A 22,958-nucleotide genomic window follows, 5' to 3' on the forward strand; every position below is an offset into this window, starting at 1 on the left:
CCGAACAAGCATTTCACAGACCAGACACCTCTCCTACTTGAATGTATCACATTCCATCAGACTAAATGAATCATTGTTCTACTGTAAAGAAAGAAAAGCCCACGTCTGCTGGCACATCAATAGACAAAGGGAGCGCGTGAAACTACACAAGTTAGTGGTGAGTTGTGATGAGTCACAACTAATCATATCCTACTGTACACTGACATCAATACTGTAAGTAAGGCTTGGGTGATGAAACAATGTCTCTACACTGAATGGCCACATTATAGAGACACCCTTTCATGATTGGAGCTTCCCTGTATGGAAACTAGATAAGTAACCATGGACTGCGGCATAATATCAAGTGAGCACCTTTTCTGAGGATCAGTTTCGGTGTGAATTGACATTAGAATGGGAAAATCGACCTATCTTGAATGGGTCATGGTAATAGGTACTAGACTAGCAACACTGTCAAGAGTATACCGAGAATAGTATGATTGAGGAAAAGCATCCAGTGAAAGGTGATCAAATGGACTTCAACAACTCACTGATAAAAGGAGTCAGAAAAGGATGTCTTGAGTCATTCTGATGAACAGGCAGTGCAAAGTAAAGCAAACTGCTGCTCCAACTAATATATCCAAATGCACTAGTTATACCTTAGCACGGACTATAAGAGCAGAGCAACAGTTAGAGTGCCAGTGCTGTCTAAGGCCGAATGCCCACAGATAGATTATCGCTGCAGAATTCGCGGTCAAGCACCCGTCGCAAATTCTGCAGCAATGTCCGTCCATAGACATGCTATGGTAAATGATTCTCCCCCGCCCCCGAGCGGAAATCAACAGCGATTTTCCGCTCGCACTATGTTCTATTCTGTGCGGAAAATCACGTGGACGGCTTCCATTGCAGTCAATGGAAGCTGCCCGTTCCATAATATTCCGTGCAGTGGGGACTGCAAAGTATCGCTAGATTCCGCGTCACAGCTCGGCATCGGCTCGCCGGGTGAGACATTCATGGCAAATCCAGAGAGGTGAGTATGGGGTCTCTGGGGGGCGCTGGGTCTGATTCCTCTGCGATCTTTCGCAAGCGGAATCCGACCCAGCCAAGGGCATGAGGTCTAAGAGAAACAAAGAAAAGACTCCAGTGGGAAAAAATTGCAAAAATTGGACCATTGAGCAGTGGAAAAACATCACCTGGTCAGATGAATCCAGATTTTTGTTTAACCCAGTTAATGGAAGGGTCAGAATTTCACACAAGTAGCATGAATCAATGAACCCTTCTTATCAGCCATCTGTTTAGAGCATGGCAGTACCTCCATCTAATTTGCAGTGACTTTCCACATGGGGCCAATATTCCTGCAGAACAATTTCAGCATCTAGTGGAATATATGCCACAATGAACTGCTGTGGTTCTGAAGGCCAAATGAGGTCCAACGTGCTACTAGGTGGGTGTCTCTAATAAAGTTGCCATTCAGGTGTATATGATATGTCTTATCTATAGCTCACTAGGAACCAGTCAATATAGTATGTATGATAGGTAAGACACGACATCATCATCCATTATAATCTCGAAGAGAAATTTGCTACCGTGTTAGTTGAAATCAGACACATAAATCCTACCAATACCTAATAATTCCATGTGTCATATGAGCCATTGTTTCTGTAACACCTCTGCCTATGTAACATCTAGCATTTGCTGAACTGCTCACCTGATTTGGTTCCAGTTTCATAAACTGTAGTTTTCCTTCTTGTTTAAAGGGGATCACTTCAAGAATGTTAATAGCTCCATCCTCCAGCTCTACAACCTTGTGAGCAGTTCCATTATCTTGTACAATAAGATTAAAGGATAAGTTAATTGGCTTTTATGTGCCCAGTGCTCAAGCAAACTAAATATTACCACAAATATATGCAATATACATCTGCAACGTGTGCATCTTCTAATATACCTTTGGCTAATATGAGGACCCTATAGGTTTTCTGATTCACTGCAGTAATCTCATCAACCACTACTTTCCTGTAATGGTCTACATGTTGGAAAACAGTTCTATTTTGTGATGGCCACAACCATTCTGTAAGTTCTGGATGGCTAAATGCCTCTTCTGAAGTCTCTTCAGGGGTGAGTTCACGTGATGGAAGGCACTGAATGTGGAGGGTAGAATGATGTAAAGATGAACACACAAGCTATATGTACAGTAGGCTAGTAAAGATAGCAAAACATGGATAGGAAAGCAGAGCAAAACTATAATATTACATTACTACTAGACATATTTATTAACCAAGTGAAATGCTTTGCTTGTATATTGACTGTCATTTGATACTTTTCTACTGATTTTATATAGTATTCGTCAAACATAAAAATGTATGGAAGTGGTTGTTTAATCAATATTCATGAAACCTGCAGGCACTATAAGCAGAAATATGTAACTGTTTATGAAGAAGCATCATATAGGGACTTCCACTGTAAAACCTATAAATATCAAAAATACATTTTAAAGATAAGCATGGCCACTTATTCTTTGAATTTAAAAGCGAATAGATCAGCACTAGAGATGAGCGAGTTCCAAAATGCTCGGGTGCTCGTTATTCGAGTCGAGCTTTTCGTAATATTTGAGAGTAACGAACCCCATTGAAGTCAATGGGGTACTCGAGCATTTTTGTATTGGACCCGCCGGGTGGCTGTCTCTCTCTCTCTCTCGCTCTCCCCCTCCTCCCCCCCAGCAAGCCACATACTGCTGTGGACGTACGCATACTGCTGTGGACGTACGCACGCTCGCACGCCACAGCAGGAAATGGTAATGCGGTGAGGGGTCAAGACGGGGAGGGGGTCGAACTTGGCGTGGTACTCGCTCCAGTAACAAACACCATCGAGTATGCGAATACTCGAACGAGCATCTAGTTTGGACAAGCATGTTCGCTCAACTCTAATCAGCACCTGATGAATAAAATCCAAAAATTCTGAGACTTCATATAATACGGAGACTGATTTTGCAGAACCCCAGTACAATTTGCACTACTGCTACACATTTCAAGCTTATTGGCTCTTCTACACAGCAAACTACATGTAACTTAGGGGGGTACTTAAACATATAGGACCAATATGATAGTTGCACACAAAGAAGTAATTCAACAACATGAAAAAGATACCACATATCTCAAAGCCAACAGCTGTATTGTTCAATAGATACAAAATAGATCATTTCTTAAATTAAGACTATGGCGACTGTTAGTATTCAGATATAAGATCCAAAAGTCTTCCCTGTTGAGCCGACGGCACTGCCAATCCCCTCCCCTCAATCAGCATTTAAACCTTTCATTGTTTTAAAGCCTAAAGTTACTAACATTTCCTTGTTGTTGGTCTATAAAATGACGTCCAGCCCCAGAATGATATAACTTTTGATTAGTGTATGAAAGGTGTTTATTAATATTTCCACAAAGTATGCCTCACATATGAAAGATGACAGGCAACACACCACATCATATAGACTACAGAGTAACATAGTATGTTAGGCCAAAAGAAAAGAGATATGTCCATCCTGTCCTGCTTATTTCCCACCAATGTTGATCCAGAGGAAGTTAAAAAAAAAAGCCTGAATGAAGTAGAAGTCAATTTTCCCCATGATCTGATTTACAATTTATAAGGCTATTTATGTTAGAAGTTATACTTGTTTTCCCCAAGAAAATGTCCTCGCCTTATTAATTTCATATGAACAAGCCCCACAGAGATTCTTAGTACATCTATATAAAGCCACAATCATATAAAGAATCGCAGCTCAGATCTTTATTCTTTAGTAAAGTAGGAGAAAGGAAATGGCCTAGAGTCCAACCTTTCCTTGTAACACATCAACAGCCTGCAGAGCCTGACAACACACTCAGTTTGTATACTTAGTACATGCTTCTACAGTTACTTTTTTGGATATTACCCTGTCTGGTAACTCTGTCAACAGAACCATTTTGCCTAGCTTATCTCGAAAAGCAGCTGCGGGCAATACAAGCCTGCATGCCTCCTCGTGTCCTCCCCCACATATATAAGTCTATACCTATGGGGGAGTACATAAGAACTAAGAGACCTTTTTAATTACTTCTGGCTAAGACTCCTAGTTTTATGACTGTGGCTTTTATAAATGTACTAAGAATCACTATGGGGCTTGTGTATATGCAATAAATAAGGTTAAGAAATGTCCTTATAAATTGTGACCTAGATCATGCAGTCTATATGATCTGGCATGTTGCCTGTAGCCTTTCATATACTTTGTAAAAATTGAGAATACATATTAATAAACACCTCTCATATAATAATAAAACGTTGTATCATTCTGGGGCTGAACACCATTTTATAGACCAACACCAAAGAATTGTTAGTAACTTGAAGTTGTATGGCATTAAAAGGGTTAAACACCCATTTAGAGGAGGGGAATGGTCTGTTCAACCGGGAAGTGCTTTTGATCTTACATCTGAATACTGAAAGTCCTTCTGGTCTTAAATGAAGTAATGATCTGCTATATATCGACAGTATTAAGGAATAGACCTGTGGACTTTGTAAAATGTGCAGTTTTTTTCATGTTGTATGATTACTTTTGTGTCACTATCCTATTGGTTCTTTATAGTAACTAGAGATGAGCGAGTATACTTGCTAAGGCACATTACTCGAGCGAGTAGTGCCATAGCCGAGTATCTCCCCGCTCGTCTCTAAAGATTCGGGGGCCAGCGGGGGGCAAGGAGTGGCGGGGGAGAGCGGGGAGGAACGGAGGGGAGATCTCTCTCTCCCTCTCTTCCCCCACTCCCCGTCGCAACTCACCTGTCACCCGCGCCAGCCCCCAAATCTTTAGAGACGAGCGGGGAGATAATCGGCTATGGCACTACTCGCTCGAGTAATGTGCCTTAGCGAGTATACTCGCTCATCTCTAATAGTAACACATTAAGGCTGAAAAAAGACATATGCCCATCCAGTTCAGCCTATTATCCTGCAATGTTGATCCGGAGGAAAACAAAAAACACTATGAAGTAGAAAACAATTTTCCTCACTTTAAGGAAAAAATTCCTTCCCAACTCCAAATCTGGCAATCATGTTTTTAAATACTCTCCCAATATTCGGGTCGTTTTAGATGAGTTGTTTGAATGATTTTTTTGGATGATAATCGTTCAGTCTAAAAGCACTTTGCACTTAGTATGCTGTGAAGAAGAGCCAACCGCATAGTGGTATTACTGGGTGGTTGGACTGGGGGTGCGCAGAATCTGCCTCAGTATTTTATGAAGTCTCAACAAAATTTTTTGCTATTTTTCAGCAGGTTCGGATCTATTTGCGTTTACATTGAATTTTTCACCATCAGAACCAATGTTTTTTTCCAGCTCTGCCTTATTGGAATTAGAATCCAAGATTTTCAAATAAGCACAGGAACACACAGTGAGCGTTTTTTTTGATTATGCAATTATTCTTTGGTATTGCCTTCTTACTGATAAATGCAAACAATGTATATGAAATGAGACCATTCTGCAATGCATCTCGAAAAGAAAACCTGCCTTTGTTCTGATGCAGCTGTGATCTCTTCACACAGTGGAAGAAAGCTTTATCTCGGTTAGAATCAAACTTTTTTTTACCTCCGTGCCCCTCATAGCTTTCTTCAGATGCTAATCTCTCATATAAAACATACTCCTTATGGTACAGTAAGTATTTAGAAAATAACAACAATAAGCAAGAATAAAATATTACCGTCCCCGGACGAATCTTTAGGTCTTTTTTAGAAGAATCCATCAAGCTTGAAGTGTTGAAAAGAAGCTCAATATCCTCAACGTTATAGGAGCAGACAGCACTGTGGTTCCTGAAGCAGAAATATAATGAGGGATGACATGTGACAGAAGAAAAGAAAGCGGTGGTGTTACCTGTAGTGATAAATCAGCTTCCAGATATCATTTTCCTTAATTACATTGGTAAGTTACTGATTGGTAGTAATGTACTACTATTTGATTTTTAGGTTGAGCGATTTCTAGTTCTCCGTACATGATTTAACTTTCTCATCACAGAAAATGATGGCATATCGCTAGAATATCCTGTCACTTTGAGTTGGGTCTGACTGTTGAGAAACCCACAGATCCTGAAAATCAAGGGGCCACAATGCTGCTTTAACTCTGTGGCCTGGTCATAGTTTATCCCTGCATAACGGCACTGATAACCAAAGAGCTGTAGCAGAGCTTATGTCACAACTTCTGGCGCGGGACTGGAGTCTCTTGTTGTAGCCACTACAGGAGGGTAGCGTTGTCAAGGAGTAGGCGGGGTCTCGTACACAAGATGTGGGTGCAGCACATAGGGTTCAAGCAGGAGAATAGTCAGGGGATAGCCAAGGTCTGGTACACAAAGGACAATATTCTTTTGTAGAGAGCAGGTATAGTAAGGAGCAGGTTTAAAGGCTGAGGCTCAGAGCACAATAAACATGCAATGAGGGGAGGACACGGACTAGGTTTAAATAGAAAGTCCAATCAGTGCAGGGTGGAGCTAGTCAGGAGCTGGATTGCAAGAACAAGAAATTGGGCCAGGTTAAGCAGGGGAGCTATCCAGCAGGCTGAATAGCTAACTAGAGAGAGACGCCGTCCGGAGCACAGGAGTTCCCAGGTTTGAGTGCTGACAGCCTATTTATGCTGTAGCCCTTTCATTCTCAAGATCGGTGGGGATCTTAGCAGTAGATTCCCATTGATCAACATGTGATAGCATGTCCTAGCAATATGCCATCACTTTTTGTGTTCGGAATACTCCTTTAATAAAATCTATTTAAAATATTAAACAAATATTACATTTCACAATAGAAATGTTTCTACTTCTATGCCCAGCATATAGCAGTCGTTCTGTATACTATGTAGTGCAACAAAAAAAGGTGCAATTGCCCACTAATCAGAATCCAGGTTGGTCATTGCAGGATACTGAATGAAGGGAGTGATCTGCTTATGTGACCATGTTCTGGCTATGCTAGTTGTTATACTTAAGAGGTGTACAGTATACGTGTCTAAAGCTATATTCAGGAATCTCACCAGGAATTTTTGAAAAGTCCATAAATCACATTCCCTGTTTTTCCTTGCAGAAAGTAGATGTCTTGTAGGTGTGGATAATATTGCTCAGTTAAATGGTTTCCACAGATCATACGGGATTTCAGTGCAGTACTAAATATATTGCGAGTATTAGCTTTGGCTGATCCTGCCTCATTCTGAGGAAGCAAAATGGAGATAAAAATAGTGTTGTAGTGGCTTTACCAAAAACAAATGTGGAAGAGGAAGTAAAATGTTAAAAAAAAGAAAAGAGAATTGTAAAATAAATGAAGTTTCAGTGCATAAACAAATAATGAAGAAACCCAAAGAAATACTGTACTTGCCAGAGGTGCAAAACACTTCTGTTCATGTAATTATCTTTACTTTCATTAAGACCGCCTGCACACGAACGAATTTGAATTGCGGAATGCGCCTCCACGTGAACGATCCGCTGTAATATTCGCCTATTGAAAGGCATTAATTTCCGCAGATTCAAGCAGACATGCAGATGTAATTTGCAATTTTTTTCCAGCAGGAAAAAAAACCCGCAGCATACTCTATTTTAGGGTGGCCTCTATTGATGTCTATCGGAGCGTTCAGATCGTGCGGATTTGCAGGCGGATAGTTCGCAGGTTGCTAGAGACCACATAACAAAATGAATAAACAGAAGCAGGAATGCAGGGAAATGGGTTTTTCCAGGGGATTGGGCAACTTTCTGATGTAATCACATGTTCGCGTTATTTTTTCTGTGCGGACGATATGCTGTACGTCCGTGTACAAGCGCATGGAAAAAGCATTGCATCCGTGATCGTCCACAAACACTCGCAATTCATTTCCGAAAATGAATTGCAGGGCTTCCGCGGTGGAAATCCACTTGCAGAATCTGACCCATTCGGGTGCAGGCAGCCTAACGGGAAGTTGTAATCAGAAAATGACCTATTATATGAATCCCATTTCTGTGTTAGACATATTTTTAAGAATTTTTGATGCCTTTATTTTTTTATTTTGGAGTCACAATCTAGATTTTTCAAAATTCCTAAAATCCTGCATTTTTCACACTGACCACAAAGTGTAATACTAGTCTGTCACTTCCTGATCTGTAGAGAAAGCTTTGCAGGAGTCATCCCACTAACATCACAGATATACTGAGAGGTAGACACCTATATGTAGATAACACAGGATCCACCATTCACAATAGGCGGTCAACTGTGACTATTGACTCCACTCCCTGCACAATGACCTCTGCACAGGCCACAGGGCGTGTCTAGAACAGTCTCCATACAAGTCAGTGGGTCCCCTCCTGTCCATTGTGTGAATAGCCCATGAGGCTGCTGTAAAGAATATCTCTAAATGCTGTAAAATGTAGCTGAGGAAAGATGGCTGCCCACATAGTCATATATAGACAACAGAATTGAAAAAAAAATACAATCAAAAAATAAAAACAGATCAGAAAAATGGAAAATGTTTCTCTATCTGATTTTAAGAAGTAAAAAAATATAGGTGATATATTCCCTTTAAGAGTGAAATGATACATAAAATCTTTTTTATACTGGCCCACAGTGTGACTCCTGCGCCACTAGCTTTCCGCCAGTATGGTATGCACAGATTGATCAATGTGTCAGCTAAAGTTGGTGAAGTTTTCTGCTCCAAGTAGAAATGTGGCAGAAGATGATAATTGAGTCAAGTCCGGTAGGACTCTGAAGCCCAATCCCTTTCTCTGACAGATGTCATGTGACATACTTGTCAGAAAATATAGTGTAGGGGCTTCATGAGTACAGAAATCATTGGAACTCACCGGCAGATTGAATAAAACGATGATGGTTGGCTTTTTTAAACCCAATATAACAACATCACACAGTACTTCTCTAGTCTATTAAGAGTTACTCGTTTATCATCTTTTGCAAATGAAGTAAGATGATTTACCAATTTATGCTTATGTCTTCTTCTGAACATTAGCAAGTCCCACATTGTTAACCATCTCACCTTACAAAGCTGAGCCACCATAGGCAGCCTCTTCTCTACTGTTCTGCTTTCAATATTATCCTCAGTGAAGAAGAGAAGAATCTTACTTTGTACTTTGTCTTCTTTCTCCACAACCAGAGACTTCACAAACTCTGGGTCTAATATAAAACACACAAAATAATAGTTAATATTCTATGGAATATTAGATTATTCAGCTAACAACCTCATCATATAACATGTCATAAACATGCATATCAGAAAATTATGTTCAATTTAGAATTTGTCTCTCACGCCATAGGGAAGTGCCAAAGAATCATAGCTGCAGCCCCCGTGTCAAGGAACAAGGAACTTCCCTAATCTGACCTTTTTTGGCTGGATTTTCCCTTCATAGAGCTTTTTTGCCCAATAAACCATTGATACACAAATGTACGGTAATTAGAGATGAGCGAATATACTCGTTTCGAGTAATTACTCGATTGAGCACCGCGATTTTCGAGTACTTCCTTACTCGGGTGAAAAGATTCGGGGGGGGGGGCGGGGGGAGGCGTGGCGGAGCGGGGAGTAGCAGCGGGGAACAGGGGGGAGCCCTCTCCCTCTCCCCCCACTCCCCGCTGCAACCCCCCACTCACCCACGGTGCCCCCCGAATCTTTTCACCCGAGTACGGAAGTACTCGAAAATCGCGGCGCTCAGGAGAAAAAGGGGCGTGGCCGAGTAGGTTCGCTCATCTCTAACGGTAATACATAGTGATACATAATGTATAATAGTCATTTTTCCACTCGCAGGGGTGAAGGAAGGCAAGCACTGCAAACCTTTTGGTACAGATTGTATAGCTTGAAGTTTATACATATTTAATCAGCACTTACGTCTCAAGAATTTATCCCCTGTGTACAGCAATGGATCGCTGCCAGAGATTTTGCGGAATAAGGTTTTCATCACACTCACAGCATTGTTGGATTTTCGGGGCAACGTAGAGTATACTTGATCCCCTGAAAGTGATATATTTTCACATAAAAATATACTGTACATGTACAGAGAGCGACAGACAAGCAGCAAAATTGAGGAAAGGGTTCAAGAATAGCAGAAAGCAGTGCACTATAGAAGAAAACAAAACAAATAGCAGTAATGTAGGCAGCACAAATAGGGTGAAAGAAAGTGGCACATCTTTTTAAAGATGGGGTTGCAAGGGATAAAAAAGGGTCTACTTTGTTCTAAAAACAGCCCTACCCTCCTCCACAGACTGTACTTTATATTATTGGTCCTATGCACCACTTATAGTTCTGGATGCTGAACTCAGTGTGATCTTTCCACTGGCTCACCTTAGGGTTACATGAACAGATCTGTATGCTATCCAATGTGCTGAACACCGCACACCGACATGTGCTATTCTTGAAAATCAGCTAAAAATACGACATGCTGCCATCTTTTTTAAAATATTTTTGCTCAGATTATCAGTTTGAGTAAAAAAAGCTTGCGTGGATACACCCATTTAAATGAATGGGTGCTATTTCCATCTGATTTTCGGACTGAAAATTTGCTGGAATACACATTTGTGTGCATGCACCCTTAACACATAATAGGCAAAACCCAAGGCATAGTATCCATATAAAACACACCATTCATTTATCAAAAAAAGGTTACAGACTGCAAAGTTTGGCCTCATAAGGGCTTTATCAAGGCTCATAGAACACAAATTCTATATATGGATACTCATCCTCATCCATTTCCCTGGGATTGAGTTGTAATACAACACGCAGCCCATGAGCAAAGCTATTTTTTTTTTATCTCACCCAAGCACTTTGTGATAATGGTAGCTGACATACGGTAATATTAGATGCAATACAACAGAACAAAAGGCACGATTACATAAGCAATATGTATGGATCCCAACCATCAGCAGTGCTATAAGGCTGACCATACACTATTTCATCTATGTAAAACTTTAGGAAGATTTGGTTTCGTCAACTAAAATTGAAGAGCCAATAAACTTTTCATTGGCTGATATTATTTGTGATTTGTTGATAGTTTGGGCTTTTTTCAGTAACCGGTATATTTTTAGATATTAATTGGCCACAATGGAGTAGTTATCTACAGAACGTGTACAGTAGAGCATCTAAACCTTTGGTCAAAACAACTTTCTATTATCTATTACTTCTATCAATGAGCAATGGATGTTTCCACCCCTGTGGGTACTATATACCTGTATCACAACGTCTTTTAATTTCATGAAGAATTGTACAGTGTATGGGCAGTCTTATACTTAATGGAAAATAAGGTTGACACATGCAAGAAGGAAAAACTGAAGAGGCTGAATAGATGGTAACTGAAGTAATTGGCATTAACTAAAATTAGGACCTGTAATTAAAATGTTATAATTGGTCCCTGGAGTGCGAGGAGCCAGTTGTTCAGTCCAAGTATGTGTAAGTTTCGGAAAGTTGTCACCATCCTGAAATACAGACCAGAGTATGAATATTTCCAGGGTTCATCTCTCTACTTTTCAGAATCGATATATAAAAATCAAAATGAACAGGTTACATCTAAATGAACATTTCTTGATTCAATGCCAAATCATAGTAGAATTACAACCTCTGATACTACTTCACTAGGAAACATTGAAGGTGTTGTCCCACAAGAACAACTTATCATATATACATAGAATAAGTGTCTGATCAGTAGGGTCTGAAAGATGGAAACTCACCAAAAGTGGGGACTCATGTCTCCCAATATGAATAGAGCAGCAATTACTCATGTGCACCTCTCCATTCATTACTATGGGACTGACTGAGATAGCTGAACACTTGTAGTCTGCTGTCTCTGGCAGTCCCACAGAGATGAATAGAGCAATGATACTCAGTATTCCCGGTTATTGCCCTGTTAGAGTACATGTACACGGGCATTAAAATTGTTGATTCCGAGATTCTTGGGCACAATTTAAATCAGACAGCCCATATGTTGTCCAACATGCTAAACACAACACAAGAAGTGGGCAAAAGTAGGATATGCTGCAATAAGCCCATGGGAATACATCAAGTCAGATGAATGGGTGCTATTTCTGTTCGATTTTCACCTATACTATGGACAAGTAACATGTTTTTTTCGAGTGACAACCCCTTTAAGGACATAAAATGAATCTGTACATTTTTATATACTAACACTATTTAATGGTAATGGTAATAAACAAGTGTGGCAATTTTGGCTACAGGCTGGACATTATCAGTGCGCTTTAATAGCAAAGCTATACAGTACATCTCCAAAACAATGTAGCCCTATAGTACAACTAAATCATACTGCCTTAATGTACACATAAAAATGTTGTCATACTGTACAATTCAAAGACGGTATCATATGGTATACCTAAAAATGACAATAGAATGCAGATACGTAATACTCACATAAAGTGTCCAAATAATAGTGGCAAGCATTGTTGAAATTAATCATGTAGCCAAAGTAAGGCTGGACTAAGGCTGCCTGACCACGGCCGTGACGGAATATCACTAGTGATATTCTGCCAAGAGGTAGGAGGGGGGAGCACAAATCACAGCATGCCACGATTTCAATCCCGCGGGCAGAGAATCGCTATGATTCTGCGCTTGTGGACATCGGGCTGCGCTTTCCATAGTTAGCCTATAGAAAGCATTCACTGTGTTACCCGCGGCCAGATTATCGCCGTGGATAACAGTGACATATCGCCCGTGGACTGGCAGCCTTACATGGCCATAAGGAGCTGAGTCGTGCCCGTGTCTCTCTTGCGCAAGCATGCAGCAAGTACACAATGATATGCGTACTTGCTGCGTGACACCAACCTCCATACACTATCTTGGTGTGTATGCATGCGTAATACGCTCCAAGATAGGACATGACAAGATTTTTTTGCGTGAGTATTTTGTGCGCATCATGTGAGCGGCACAATGATAGTCTATGGGATATTAGTACTTTTGTTAATCTGTAGGTTTGGTGTAGAGTTTATTAGCTGAGTAAACAAAAGAGAATGTTGAGAATATTAATCTGGTAAAAAGCCACAAAAACACTGAAAAAAACTGAGGACAAACTACAGTAGCATCAAACTTGCTTCTACTACTGTACTGCTTAGTAGGTCAAGAAAACTGCAGCTGTTACCTACCATGGTCCAGCAGCCAGGACTGTATGCGTTAGTACCGCAGACAGTGAGCCGTCCTAATAGTTGACCGACAAAGGTTACATAATTTTTGCAATGAGGCTGAAAAGAAAAGAACATCACTTTAACTTATTGGGATTTGTAAGGTAAATAAAAAGATAATTGTTGTATGCAAAGGGACGCTCTACACTTAGGGTCCAATGTTAATGGGCGGACTTTTGCTGCAGAATCCGGAGCGTGCGTTCTGCTCCGGATTCCGCAACAATAACCTTCCATAGCATGCACAGATGGCTTCCATTGAAGTCAATGGAAGCCTTTCCGATCCGCGGCCCACCTGTAATGTCAATTACGGATTCCGCGGGAAAGCAGGGGTTTAAAAAAAGAGCTGCACTGCGCACTTCCACAGTACAGAAGAATGAAGACAAGGATAGGTACGCAGGGTTGCTGGCGAATTCCATGTAGGATTCCCCATACAGAATCCATGCGTGCCCATGGACATGAAGCCTGAGGATCACAACTATGCCCCAAACTAGGAAAGAAAAAACTATTTGCTAGAAACATGATGTTCAGTTAAAGGGAAGGTTATCACCTAGATTTGTTCACTAATGGAAACTAGATACTAAAACATTGTTTTTAGTTAATCTGCTTTTATTTTCACAATGTGTATTCATTATCCTATTTTCTGTATAGGATTATGTGGGCAGCTGTCCTGCATTGGACGAAAAGGAAAGCTCAGCCAGAGGATGACCTAAGATATCTATGGGGGAATGTTGTGGGAAAGCTCTGTGACTGGTGTGGTGGTCACTAGCCAGGGGGGAGAAGGAAGTGAGCTGTCTCCATCATGTATTGTCTGTGGTCTGATCCTGTGTCATCTACCTCCAGATTATAGCAGAAGTGTAGTCCTGCCTATGACGATAATGAGAAGACTGGAGAGAAGTGTTCTCTACAGAACAGAAAGTCATAGCCTATTGAGAGGCTCAGCGGCCAGTGTGCAAAATCTTTGAAAGTTTTCTTAATATAAATGATGATATGGAAAAAAAATAAGCGCTAAAAAGTATTTTTAAAGTTTAAAAAGGGTACAGCAGACATTGCCTTAAATCCTTATGAACCCAGTACTTCAGCCAAAGGCCCAGATTTACTGACAGTTTGCGTGTCCCTATAGTTGGTCCTGGGGAGGCGAATTTACTAAGAGCAGGCATACATGGCATGAAGTGTGGTCTGCTTGATTGACAAAGGTCCCCGACAATCTGTGCCTACAAGCTCCTGAGATTCAGTACTGCTCCATATCTAATATTCCTTCCTGTCTATATATTTCTATCTATATCTAAACTAATGTTAGCAACTAATAACACACAATCTAAGGCTGGGTTCACACAGGGCGGAATTGCTGCGAAAATTCCATCCAGAATTTCTGTGCGGCAAATCCGCCTGTGGTCGCTAATCCCGGGATTAGTCGGCCAGGTGGACGAGATTTATCAAAAATCTTGTCCACACAGGACGGCCATTCCGTCTCGGCAAAGCCGGCTCTGCGGCATGTATTTCTCAGCCGCAGCATGTCAATTTTTTTTTATGATGCAGCTGCACTCTCTTCTATGGGAGTACGAAGCCACAAGTAAAAAGCGTGCAGCCAAGCCGCTCCAAAACCCAAGGCTACGCGCTGCGGGTTTTGAAGTAGCGCTTTCCCGGAGGAAATCTCAAGTTTTTTCGCTGTGGCCAATGCGCAAGATTTTTGCCGGGAATACGTCCCGTGTCACCCCAGCCTAAGGGTACCTTTACATGGGCCAACTATTGGTGAACAAATTGCTCAAGCAATCGATTGTAAGCAATACTTGTCCCATGTAGATGCAGGACCTAACTGTACTGAGCGAGAATTGTTCACTGAAACGATCGAAGGGTGTCTTTCTGAATTTCACACATTTTCTCTCTTTCCTTGAACACTTGAGGTCTGAGGCTGACAACCTGCAGAGTTCATGCTGGTAGTACATCTTCTGGGGTAGAAAGAATAGAAGATTCTATGTATGATTATGGGAAGACTAGTAACATACCTTTCCTTGACAATAATTAGGTTCAGCTTTAATCTAGGAAAACAATGGAGATGAATAAGCCTTTAGGTTAATGGATACGCAGTTTCTATATATCTAGTATTATTTAACAGTAAGAAGAGAGGCATACCATGTAATTCCGGTAATTCATTCCCTCAAAATTAAAGTGATACAAAATCTCTTCTCCTCCAACGTACAAAGAATCTTTGTCTGATAGGTGGAAGACAAGATTTGCCTCCTCTTTATGCAGGGAAAAAGAATAATTACCTATTGGGAAAATGAAGACTATTCAGAAACAAGACAACTTTTAAGAACTAGTAAATTGACAGAAGTGCTGAGAGAGAAGCATGAATGATCAACAAATGCAACAAACTGCATCTACAGGACAGAGACCCAGATACTATTTTCTCTATTTTCTCCAGATATTTAGTCTTAGCAAAAGGAACATATACAGTAAATGTAAATGGAAATCAAAGCAATGACCAGCGATGATTAATGGTTTGAAAACTCTTTCTTAAGGACCGGATACTTATTTCCATGCTAATGACAGTGAGACATTGAATAGTGAGACCGTTTTTAGCCTTTTAACCCCTTAGTGACCGGGCTTTTTTGCTTTTTTCCATTTTTGTTTTTTCCTACTCCCTTTTAAAAAATCGTAGCTCCTTTATTTATCCATCGACGTCGCTGTATGAGGGCTTATTTTTTGCGGGACGAATTGTATTTTTCAATGGCACTATTTATTGTACCATATAATGTACTGAAAAACTTTTTAAAAATTCTTAGCGGAGAGAAATGAAAAAAAAAACGACATTCCACTATCTTTCGGTGCGTCCTGTTTCTACGGCGCACAAACAGCAACAAAAACGACCTGATATTTTTATTCTATGGGTCAGTATGATTACTACGATACCAAACTTGTATAGTATTTTTTTTTTGCTGTAGTACTTGTATTTTTTTTTAAAGATATTTAATTTTTTTCAATTATTTTCTACGGTCATTTTGTGCGCGCGATAACTTTTTTATTTTTCCGTCGACGTAGTTGAGCAAGGGCTCATTTTTTGTGGGATGTCCTGTAGTTTCCGATAGTATCAATTTGGAATACATACGAATTTTTGATCGCTTTTTATTGCGTTTTTTCTGGGAGACAGGGTAACTAAAAAAATGCATTTCTGGCGTTCTTTATTTTTTTTTTCGGACAACGTTCACCATGCAGAAAAAATAATGCACTACTTTGATAGATCGGACGTTTACGGACGCAGCGATATCAAATACATATTTTTATTTTATGATTTAGATTTTTTAATAATAGATATGGCAAAAGGGGGGTGATTTAAACTTTTATAACTTTTTTTTTTTTACAATTTAAAAAACTTTATTGATCTTTTTTTTACTTTACTTTGAAGTCCCCCTGGGGGGACTTTAACATGCGATGCTTTGATCGCTCCTGCAGTATGACGTAATGCTATAGCATTACGTCATACTGCTTTTTTACAGGCAGTCTATGAAGCCACCCTGTGTGGATAGCTTGATAGGCAGTCTGCTAAGGCAGCCCTTGGGCCATTCATTAGGCTCCTGGCTGCCATGACACCTGCACGGCTCCCCCGATCTCACCGCGATGGGGGCCGTGCGGGACCCCCAAACAGCGTTCGGGGGATTTAAATGCCGCTGTCAGAATTGACAGCGGCATTTAAAGGGTTAATAGCCACGAACAGCCGAGCGCGGCTATTGCCTGCGGGTGTCAGCTGTAATAAACAGCTGACGTTCGCGCTGTATGGAGGGAGATAGCGGCGCTACCTCCCTCCATACACGTCCTGCAGCTGCAGGACGTAAAAACACTATATGGTGGTCACTAAGGGGTTTACAATCGTGCAGGCCCACATATGGTGAGTAATGCAGGAGGATATCCTACTGCAGGGTGTATATAGACTATAAAAAGGAAGTATTGCTTTGAATAGTGAGACAGTTTTTAGCCTTTTAAGGTTGAATCATCGTTCAGTTAGTATGGTATCGCTATAGTGTCATAGTACCACTATGCTTCCCAATGACAGCCTTGTGACTCGCTCCCAATCCCAGAATACAGGCCTGCTGGCAACGGAACCTTTTGCATCATCAACAGCGATATCATTGCTAGGATTGTATCATAATATCTGACTCATAAAAGAAAACGATACCATCGATACATACAAGTTTAGGCACTGGGCATACTGCATATACAGGCTGCGTGAAACTCCCCATTACCAGCATACTAGCTCCCAGGTGACTGACTTTTTCTTTTTTTAAACAGATTTTTATTGAGCGAAATATCAATGTACAATCCAATATGCAGTAAAATAAAAGAAGGTTTACACAACCATAGTACAAGGAATGATATGTGAATCCTAAATCGCTCATTTTTCAAAATTTTCGGAAACAAAAAAAAACTAATAAAAACCATGCAGCTTGCAGGTGGATCACAGTACAAAATTTGCTCACGTAAACAAAAAGTTGATCTAAGATAAGTTTACAAGGTCTGATTATAAAACAAGGATTTGATCCATTTTTCCCAAACCACCAAATATTTTTTGTAATTCCCATGAATGCTTGCTAATTCAGTTATTGCTTAGAATTATTATTTATACAGGATATTACTTAACTTAGCGTGAGAACTAGAGTATACTCGCTAAAGGCAATTGCTCGAGCGAGCATTGCCCTTAGCGAGTATCTCCCCGCTCGAGACGAAAGGTTCGGGTGCCGGCGGCGGGCAGGGAGCTGCGGTGGAGAGCGGGGCAGAACGGAGGGGAGATCTTTCTCTCCCTCTCCCCCCCCCCCCCCCAGCTCCCTCCTGCTGACTACTCACCGCTCCCCCGCGCCGGAACCCAAACCTTTCGTCTCGAGCGGGTAGGTACTCGATAAAGGCAATGCTCGCTCGAGTAATTGCCTTTAGCGAGTATACTCGCTCATCTCTAGTGAGAACCTAATTTTTTTCCAGTTTTTTGACAATTCTAAATGAGAAGTACATTTGGATAGTGAAGAGGCTAAAGTGAATGATTTATGCAATTGGTTTTCACTGATCGAAATATTTAAATCTTGTTCCCAATGATCTAGGCAAGATAGTTTCTCTACTGAAAACTTATTACAAATAGCTGAATAAATTCGAGAGACTCCTTTAGTAGAGTTGTTGAGATTAGAAAATGTGATTTTGAAAATAGATTTAGGTGTGCCGCTGGAATTAGGAAGTTGAGCAAGGCTGCTTTCACACCTCCATTACGGCTCAGCTCAGGGTTTCTGTCTCTCTGCTCCCTTGTTGGGGAAAAAACTTAAATAAAACTCAAAAAAATGAATCCGTTTTTTTCTTTATTGATTTCAATGGTGTTTTAAAAAAACGGAAAGGAAACGGAAAAATGCAGACTGTGCAATTTTTCCATCCCAAAAAAACGTAATCCTGATAGCCTTGATTGCCTGTGAGGTAGGCTAAAAGGCTATCTCGGGATTCCTCCATAACCTGAACATTCCCTCTCTATCACTGGCCCAAAATGTGTCCCTAAGTGAGCCAATATCAACCGCAGAAAGAAGCCCTTCCCTTTCTTTGAAACTCCATTGAAATCAATGGGGGAAAAAAATGATCATTTTTTTTCAGTTTGATTTCAGATTCTCTCCTGTAAAAACAGAGAAGAGAGATGAAAATCCTGAGCTGAGATGGGTGTGAAAGCAGCCTAAGGCCTTTCTCACACAGGCGTTTCTTTTTACAGCGTTTAGTGGGCGTTTTTAATGCCCTCTAAAAACACTGCACTAATTCTCCAATTATTTCAATGAGGACTTTTAGACAAGAGTATTAGCTCAGCGTTTTTAGTGTGTGCAAAAATGAACACTGTATGTTCTATTTTTTATCGTTGCAGTGCGTTTTTGACGCCGTGTATCGCCCATTGAAATAAAAGGGGTGCGTTAAAAACGCTGTGTAAAACACTCCCAAACCTCCTTTATTGGTAGGATGCTGTGGTGTCCTAGCCGAGCATCGGAATGGCCACTTAGTCCGGAGCTCCGCAACCTGGGCTCTCAGCAGTGACTCCTCAGCAGGCCGAGCGACACAGAATCGGAGGCCCCAGCTTCACCAGCTTCAATGCCGGGAGGGGTTGAGGAATCCCCGAACTCCTGCTCATCACCACGGGTCCTGGCAGTCTCCCACGGGAAGGCTATCAAGGTGAGTACCCTAAGAGATCTCCCTCCCCACCAGCAGTGCCCATAAAACCCTCCAGGGAGCCACAGCACTTAAACAAAATGGCGCCAGCCCTCCAGTCTCAGAGGCAGCCACATGATTCACCTTCCACTAGCCCTCTCAAGCAGCGCCCCAGGTTGCAAGTGGAGCAAGATGCAGGGCCATATGTGCCTCCTGTAACTGACTCCATCTCCTCTATGCCTTTATCAGAACATCCTGCAACAGAAACATTTATAAAGGAGATGGTGGTCGCCTTAAAGGACTCCCTCCAGGCCAATTTTGCCTCTCTGTCCTCTACTTAGATGACTTCGGTGAGAAGCTTGAACACACTGAAAACAAAATGGGAGAAATATGTAACTCATTCGCATAACAAGATAATATGCTTAAAGCTAAATTGGCGGACATCGAATACAGAAACAGATGTAACAGTGTCAAATTCAAGAGGATACCGGAATCTATTCCTGCGACAGAAATCACCAAATATCTCTAGCAACTTATGAAAGCCATGATGCATTCCCTCTGGACTTAACAATCGACAAATTCATCTCCGAAACAGTCCCCAGAGATGTGATAGCTCGCATACATTTTTTCCATACTAATGAAGCTTTAATGCAAAAGGCTCGCAAACTAAATAAGCTGCCAGCACCTTATGCAGGCATACGCCTTAATATGGATTTATCGCAAGTCACTATGCGGGCGAGAAGAATATTCTCAGGAATCACAAGCGCTTTCCGCTGGGCGGGAGTTTCCTACAAATAGGGTTTTCCTCCAAAGCTTATAATCCAGAGACAGCGTGATCCAAACGATCATGAAACCCAACGATGCAGCTCCTCTTTTGAAGACATGGGGCATTCACCCAGTCGACGTATCCTCTCTACTTTCGACCAGAAGACCCAGAGCCCCGGAGAATTATTCTGCTGGCTATCAGGTCCACTGAAGCCATAAAAGTCTATCCACAAGATGAGAGCCTAAACTTTGCTTCTATACAGATGAACTTTCCACGCCCACCTAAACAAGCCCACACTCTGCTAGGACTTGTCGCCCTATTTGTTATCTAGAAAGGGTGCCTGGGCCCGGGGGCCCAGGGTTCTTTGTCCCAGGATTTTTTTACCCCCAATGTTTTGAGAAGATGTCTGATAGATTCCACACTATGTTTTAGCAAAATTTATGTTTCATGTGGCTGTTAAACTTCTTTCTGAACGCTGATGGGCTGAATTCCCCATTTAAACACTCATCCAACAATACAGACATCTTGTGTGTACAGGAGATCCAGTTCACTGCCTTCGCATGCCAACATGAAAAATTCCCTAACACTTACTTGGCCTGCGCTCCCAATAAGAAAGCAGGTGTCTTGATTGCCTTCAGAAAGACTATTCAACTCGGAGTGTTCTACCAAATATTAGATTATAAAGGCAGATATATTATCCTTTTAGGGACATAAAATTTCATCCCCTTCATGATGCTAAATGTCAATGCTCCTAATTCTGCTTAAATGTGATTCTTAAACAAAACTATCAAGAAGTTCCAGAGGCGTGAAATGGGTAGACGGATTGTATGCGGGGACTTTAGCCTTATCCTGGATAGACTCATGGATTCCTCAGGCCACCTTGAGGCTAGAAATGCCCCCTTTGTCTTCCCTAGGATCCAGAAGGAGGCATTATATGTCAGGACTCCAGCCCTGACACATGCCGCCCTTAGCGGCGCCGGGACACTGAGCTGTTTGCCGGGCGCTTCCCCTGCTGCTGGCGTCAGCGGTTGTGCTTCGGCTGCTGGAAAGCCACATGGGGTGGGGGGGGGGGGTAACATTACACTCTCTGTCCCCCGACCCTGTCGCCTCCCTGCATCAGCCGGCAGCACCAGATACTTTTAGTGGGCTTGCAGGACCTAGTTTCCAGCCTGCTCTCCAGCCAATCAGGAACAGGGGGCGTCACTCCCTGTCAATCTTGATGCCACCAGGACGTCCTGGTGGCGTCAAGATACACTAATACCGGAGAGGTCGGCCCAGATCAATGAAACACTTTTACAAATTACAAGTACTGAGTTGTTGCTTTGCGACTCTCCCTTGAATGACACTCATGAAAGGTTATTTCATTTGAGGCAAAAGCTGCGGACCCTCTTTATTGAGAATTTCGACAGAGCAATGAAAACCTCACTAACCAACTATTATGCCTCTGTTAATAATCCATCCTGCATGATGGCAAACCTAGTTAGGGGGAAAATAGTTAAAAGCAAAAATTCTCTACATGTCCCACCCGGATGGCAGGGGTGGTAGGATCTTCCATCCTAAACAGTTTGCCGAGATCTTTCGCCAATATTCTAAAAAATTATACAATCCCAAAGACGATGGCTCCACCCCTCAGCCGACCTCACAGGCAATCTTGGCATTCCTCCGTAACCTGAACCTTCCCTTTCTATCACTGGCCCAAAATGAATCCCTAAGTGAACCAATATCAACCGCAGAAATCCAAGACACAATTAAAATATTAAAATCTCAAAAGTCTCCAGAACCAGACGGTTTTTCAAATGAATATTATAAGTTATTCGCACCCAGCCTTGCCCCACATATGGCCCTTGCATTCAACCAAGGTATAACACATAGCAAGCTCCCTGAGGAAATGCTTGAGGCCATGATAGTCACTATTCCTAAACCTGGCAAAGATCCTTCCTCCCTGGCTAAAGCCCCATTTACATGCAATGGTTATCACTCAAAATTCGTTCAAACGATGAATTTTGAACAATAATTGCTGCATGTACATGCTTCCATCTTTCACTCTTTGGTTGAGCGATGATTTTTAAGTGAGCATAAAATCCATCATTTAGCCGGAGAGAGATAGCAGGGACTGCACAATGTGTTCTCCACAGGAGCAGCGGATTACATTGTATTCGGCAGTCAGCAATGAAGCAGCAGCATCAATGGTATCGTAAAATAGAAAAAAGATTTATTGCTCCATAAAAATGGCGACGTTTCGACTAGGTGAGTCTTTATCAAGCCTTGATAAAGACTCACCTAGTCGGAATGTCGCCATTTTTATGGAGCAATAAATCTTTTTTCTATTTTACTACACCATTGATGCTGCTACTTCATTGCTGACTGCTGGATTAGTTTGTGACTGGATATCCGTGGTCCCACAGGTGGCTTTGCATTTCCCTTTGCTGGAACCTCTGCATATGACTTGCATTATGAAGGTGTGCTGCAGGACCTTTCACTTGCTACATTGTATTCAGCTGACAGGGCACCCCCTGCGATGATAATGCAGCTGAGTGCAAAGTCCAGACCACATGCTGGGATTTGCAAACAGCTGCTGGAGGCTCATTTCCATGTAAATGACGCTGATAAAGTGATAATGGGCATTAGTGCCCATTAGTTCTTTATGCAAAATGATCACTAGAGCTATCAATCTTTCAATCGTTTGAAAGATTGTCTTTGCGTGTAAATGAGCCTTAACTTCCACCCAATTTCCCTGTTGAACTGTGACACCAAAGTTTACACAAAGCACAAAGACAGCATTGTCCACTCAGATCAAGTTGGTTTCACCAAGGGAAGGCAAGCCCCTGATGGCACAAGGAGAGTCTTGAACCTCTTAGCAAAGATAGACGCCTCTCTCTCCTTCTCCACTTTATAAGCCCTAGCCGCTGAAAAGGCTTTTGATAGGCTACACTGGGG

General features: G+C 41.6%; 1 protein-coding gene across 1 annotated transcript in view; it reads right to left on the reverse strand.

Moving 5' to 3' along the window:
* Positions 1–22,958, reverse strand: part of SEMA7A (semaphorin 7A (JohnMiltonHagen blood group)) — a 39,880-nt gene that overhangs the window by 12,396 nt on the left and 4,526 nt on the right. Inside the window, exons 2-11 of the mRNA XM_066592368.1 lie at positions 15,233–15,369; positions 15,106–15,138; positions 13,067–13,162; positions 11,302–11,392; positions 9,813–9,935; positions 8,970–9,106; positions 6,993–7,165; positions 5,683–5,791; positions 1,922–2,114; positions 1,685–1,800 (exon numbers count right to left, since the gene is read on the reverse strand). Of these exons, the coding sequence (XP_066448465.1) occupies positions 1,685–1,800; positions 1,922–2,114; positions 5,683–5,791; positions 6,993–7,165; positions 8,970–9,106; positions 9,813–9,935; positions 11,302–11,392; positions 13,067–13,162; positions 15,106–15,138; positions 15,233–15,369 (1,208 nt within the window). The remainder of the gene's footprint in view (positions 1–1,684; positions 1,801–1,921; positions 2,115–5,682; positions 5,792–6,992; positions 7,166–8,969; positions 9,107–9,812; positions 9,936–11,301; positions 11,393–13,066; positions 13,163–15,105; positions 15,139–15,232; positions 15,370–22,958) is intronic.

Source organism: Eleutherodactylus coqui, chromosome 2 (assembly GCF_035609145.1).
Source record: "Eleutherodactylus coqui strain aEleCoq1 chromosome 2, aEleCoq1.hap1, whole genome shotgun sequence".
NCBI classification, from domain to species: Eukaryota; Metazoa; Chordata; class Amphibia; order Anura; family Eleutherodactylidae; genus Eleutherodactylus; species Eleutherodactylus coqui.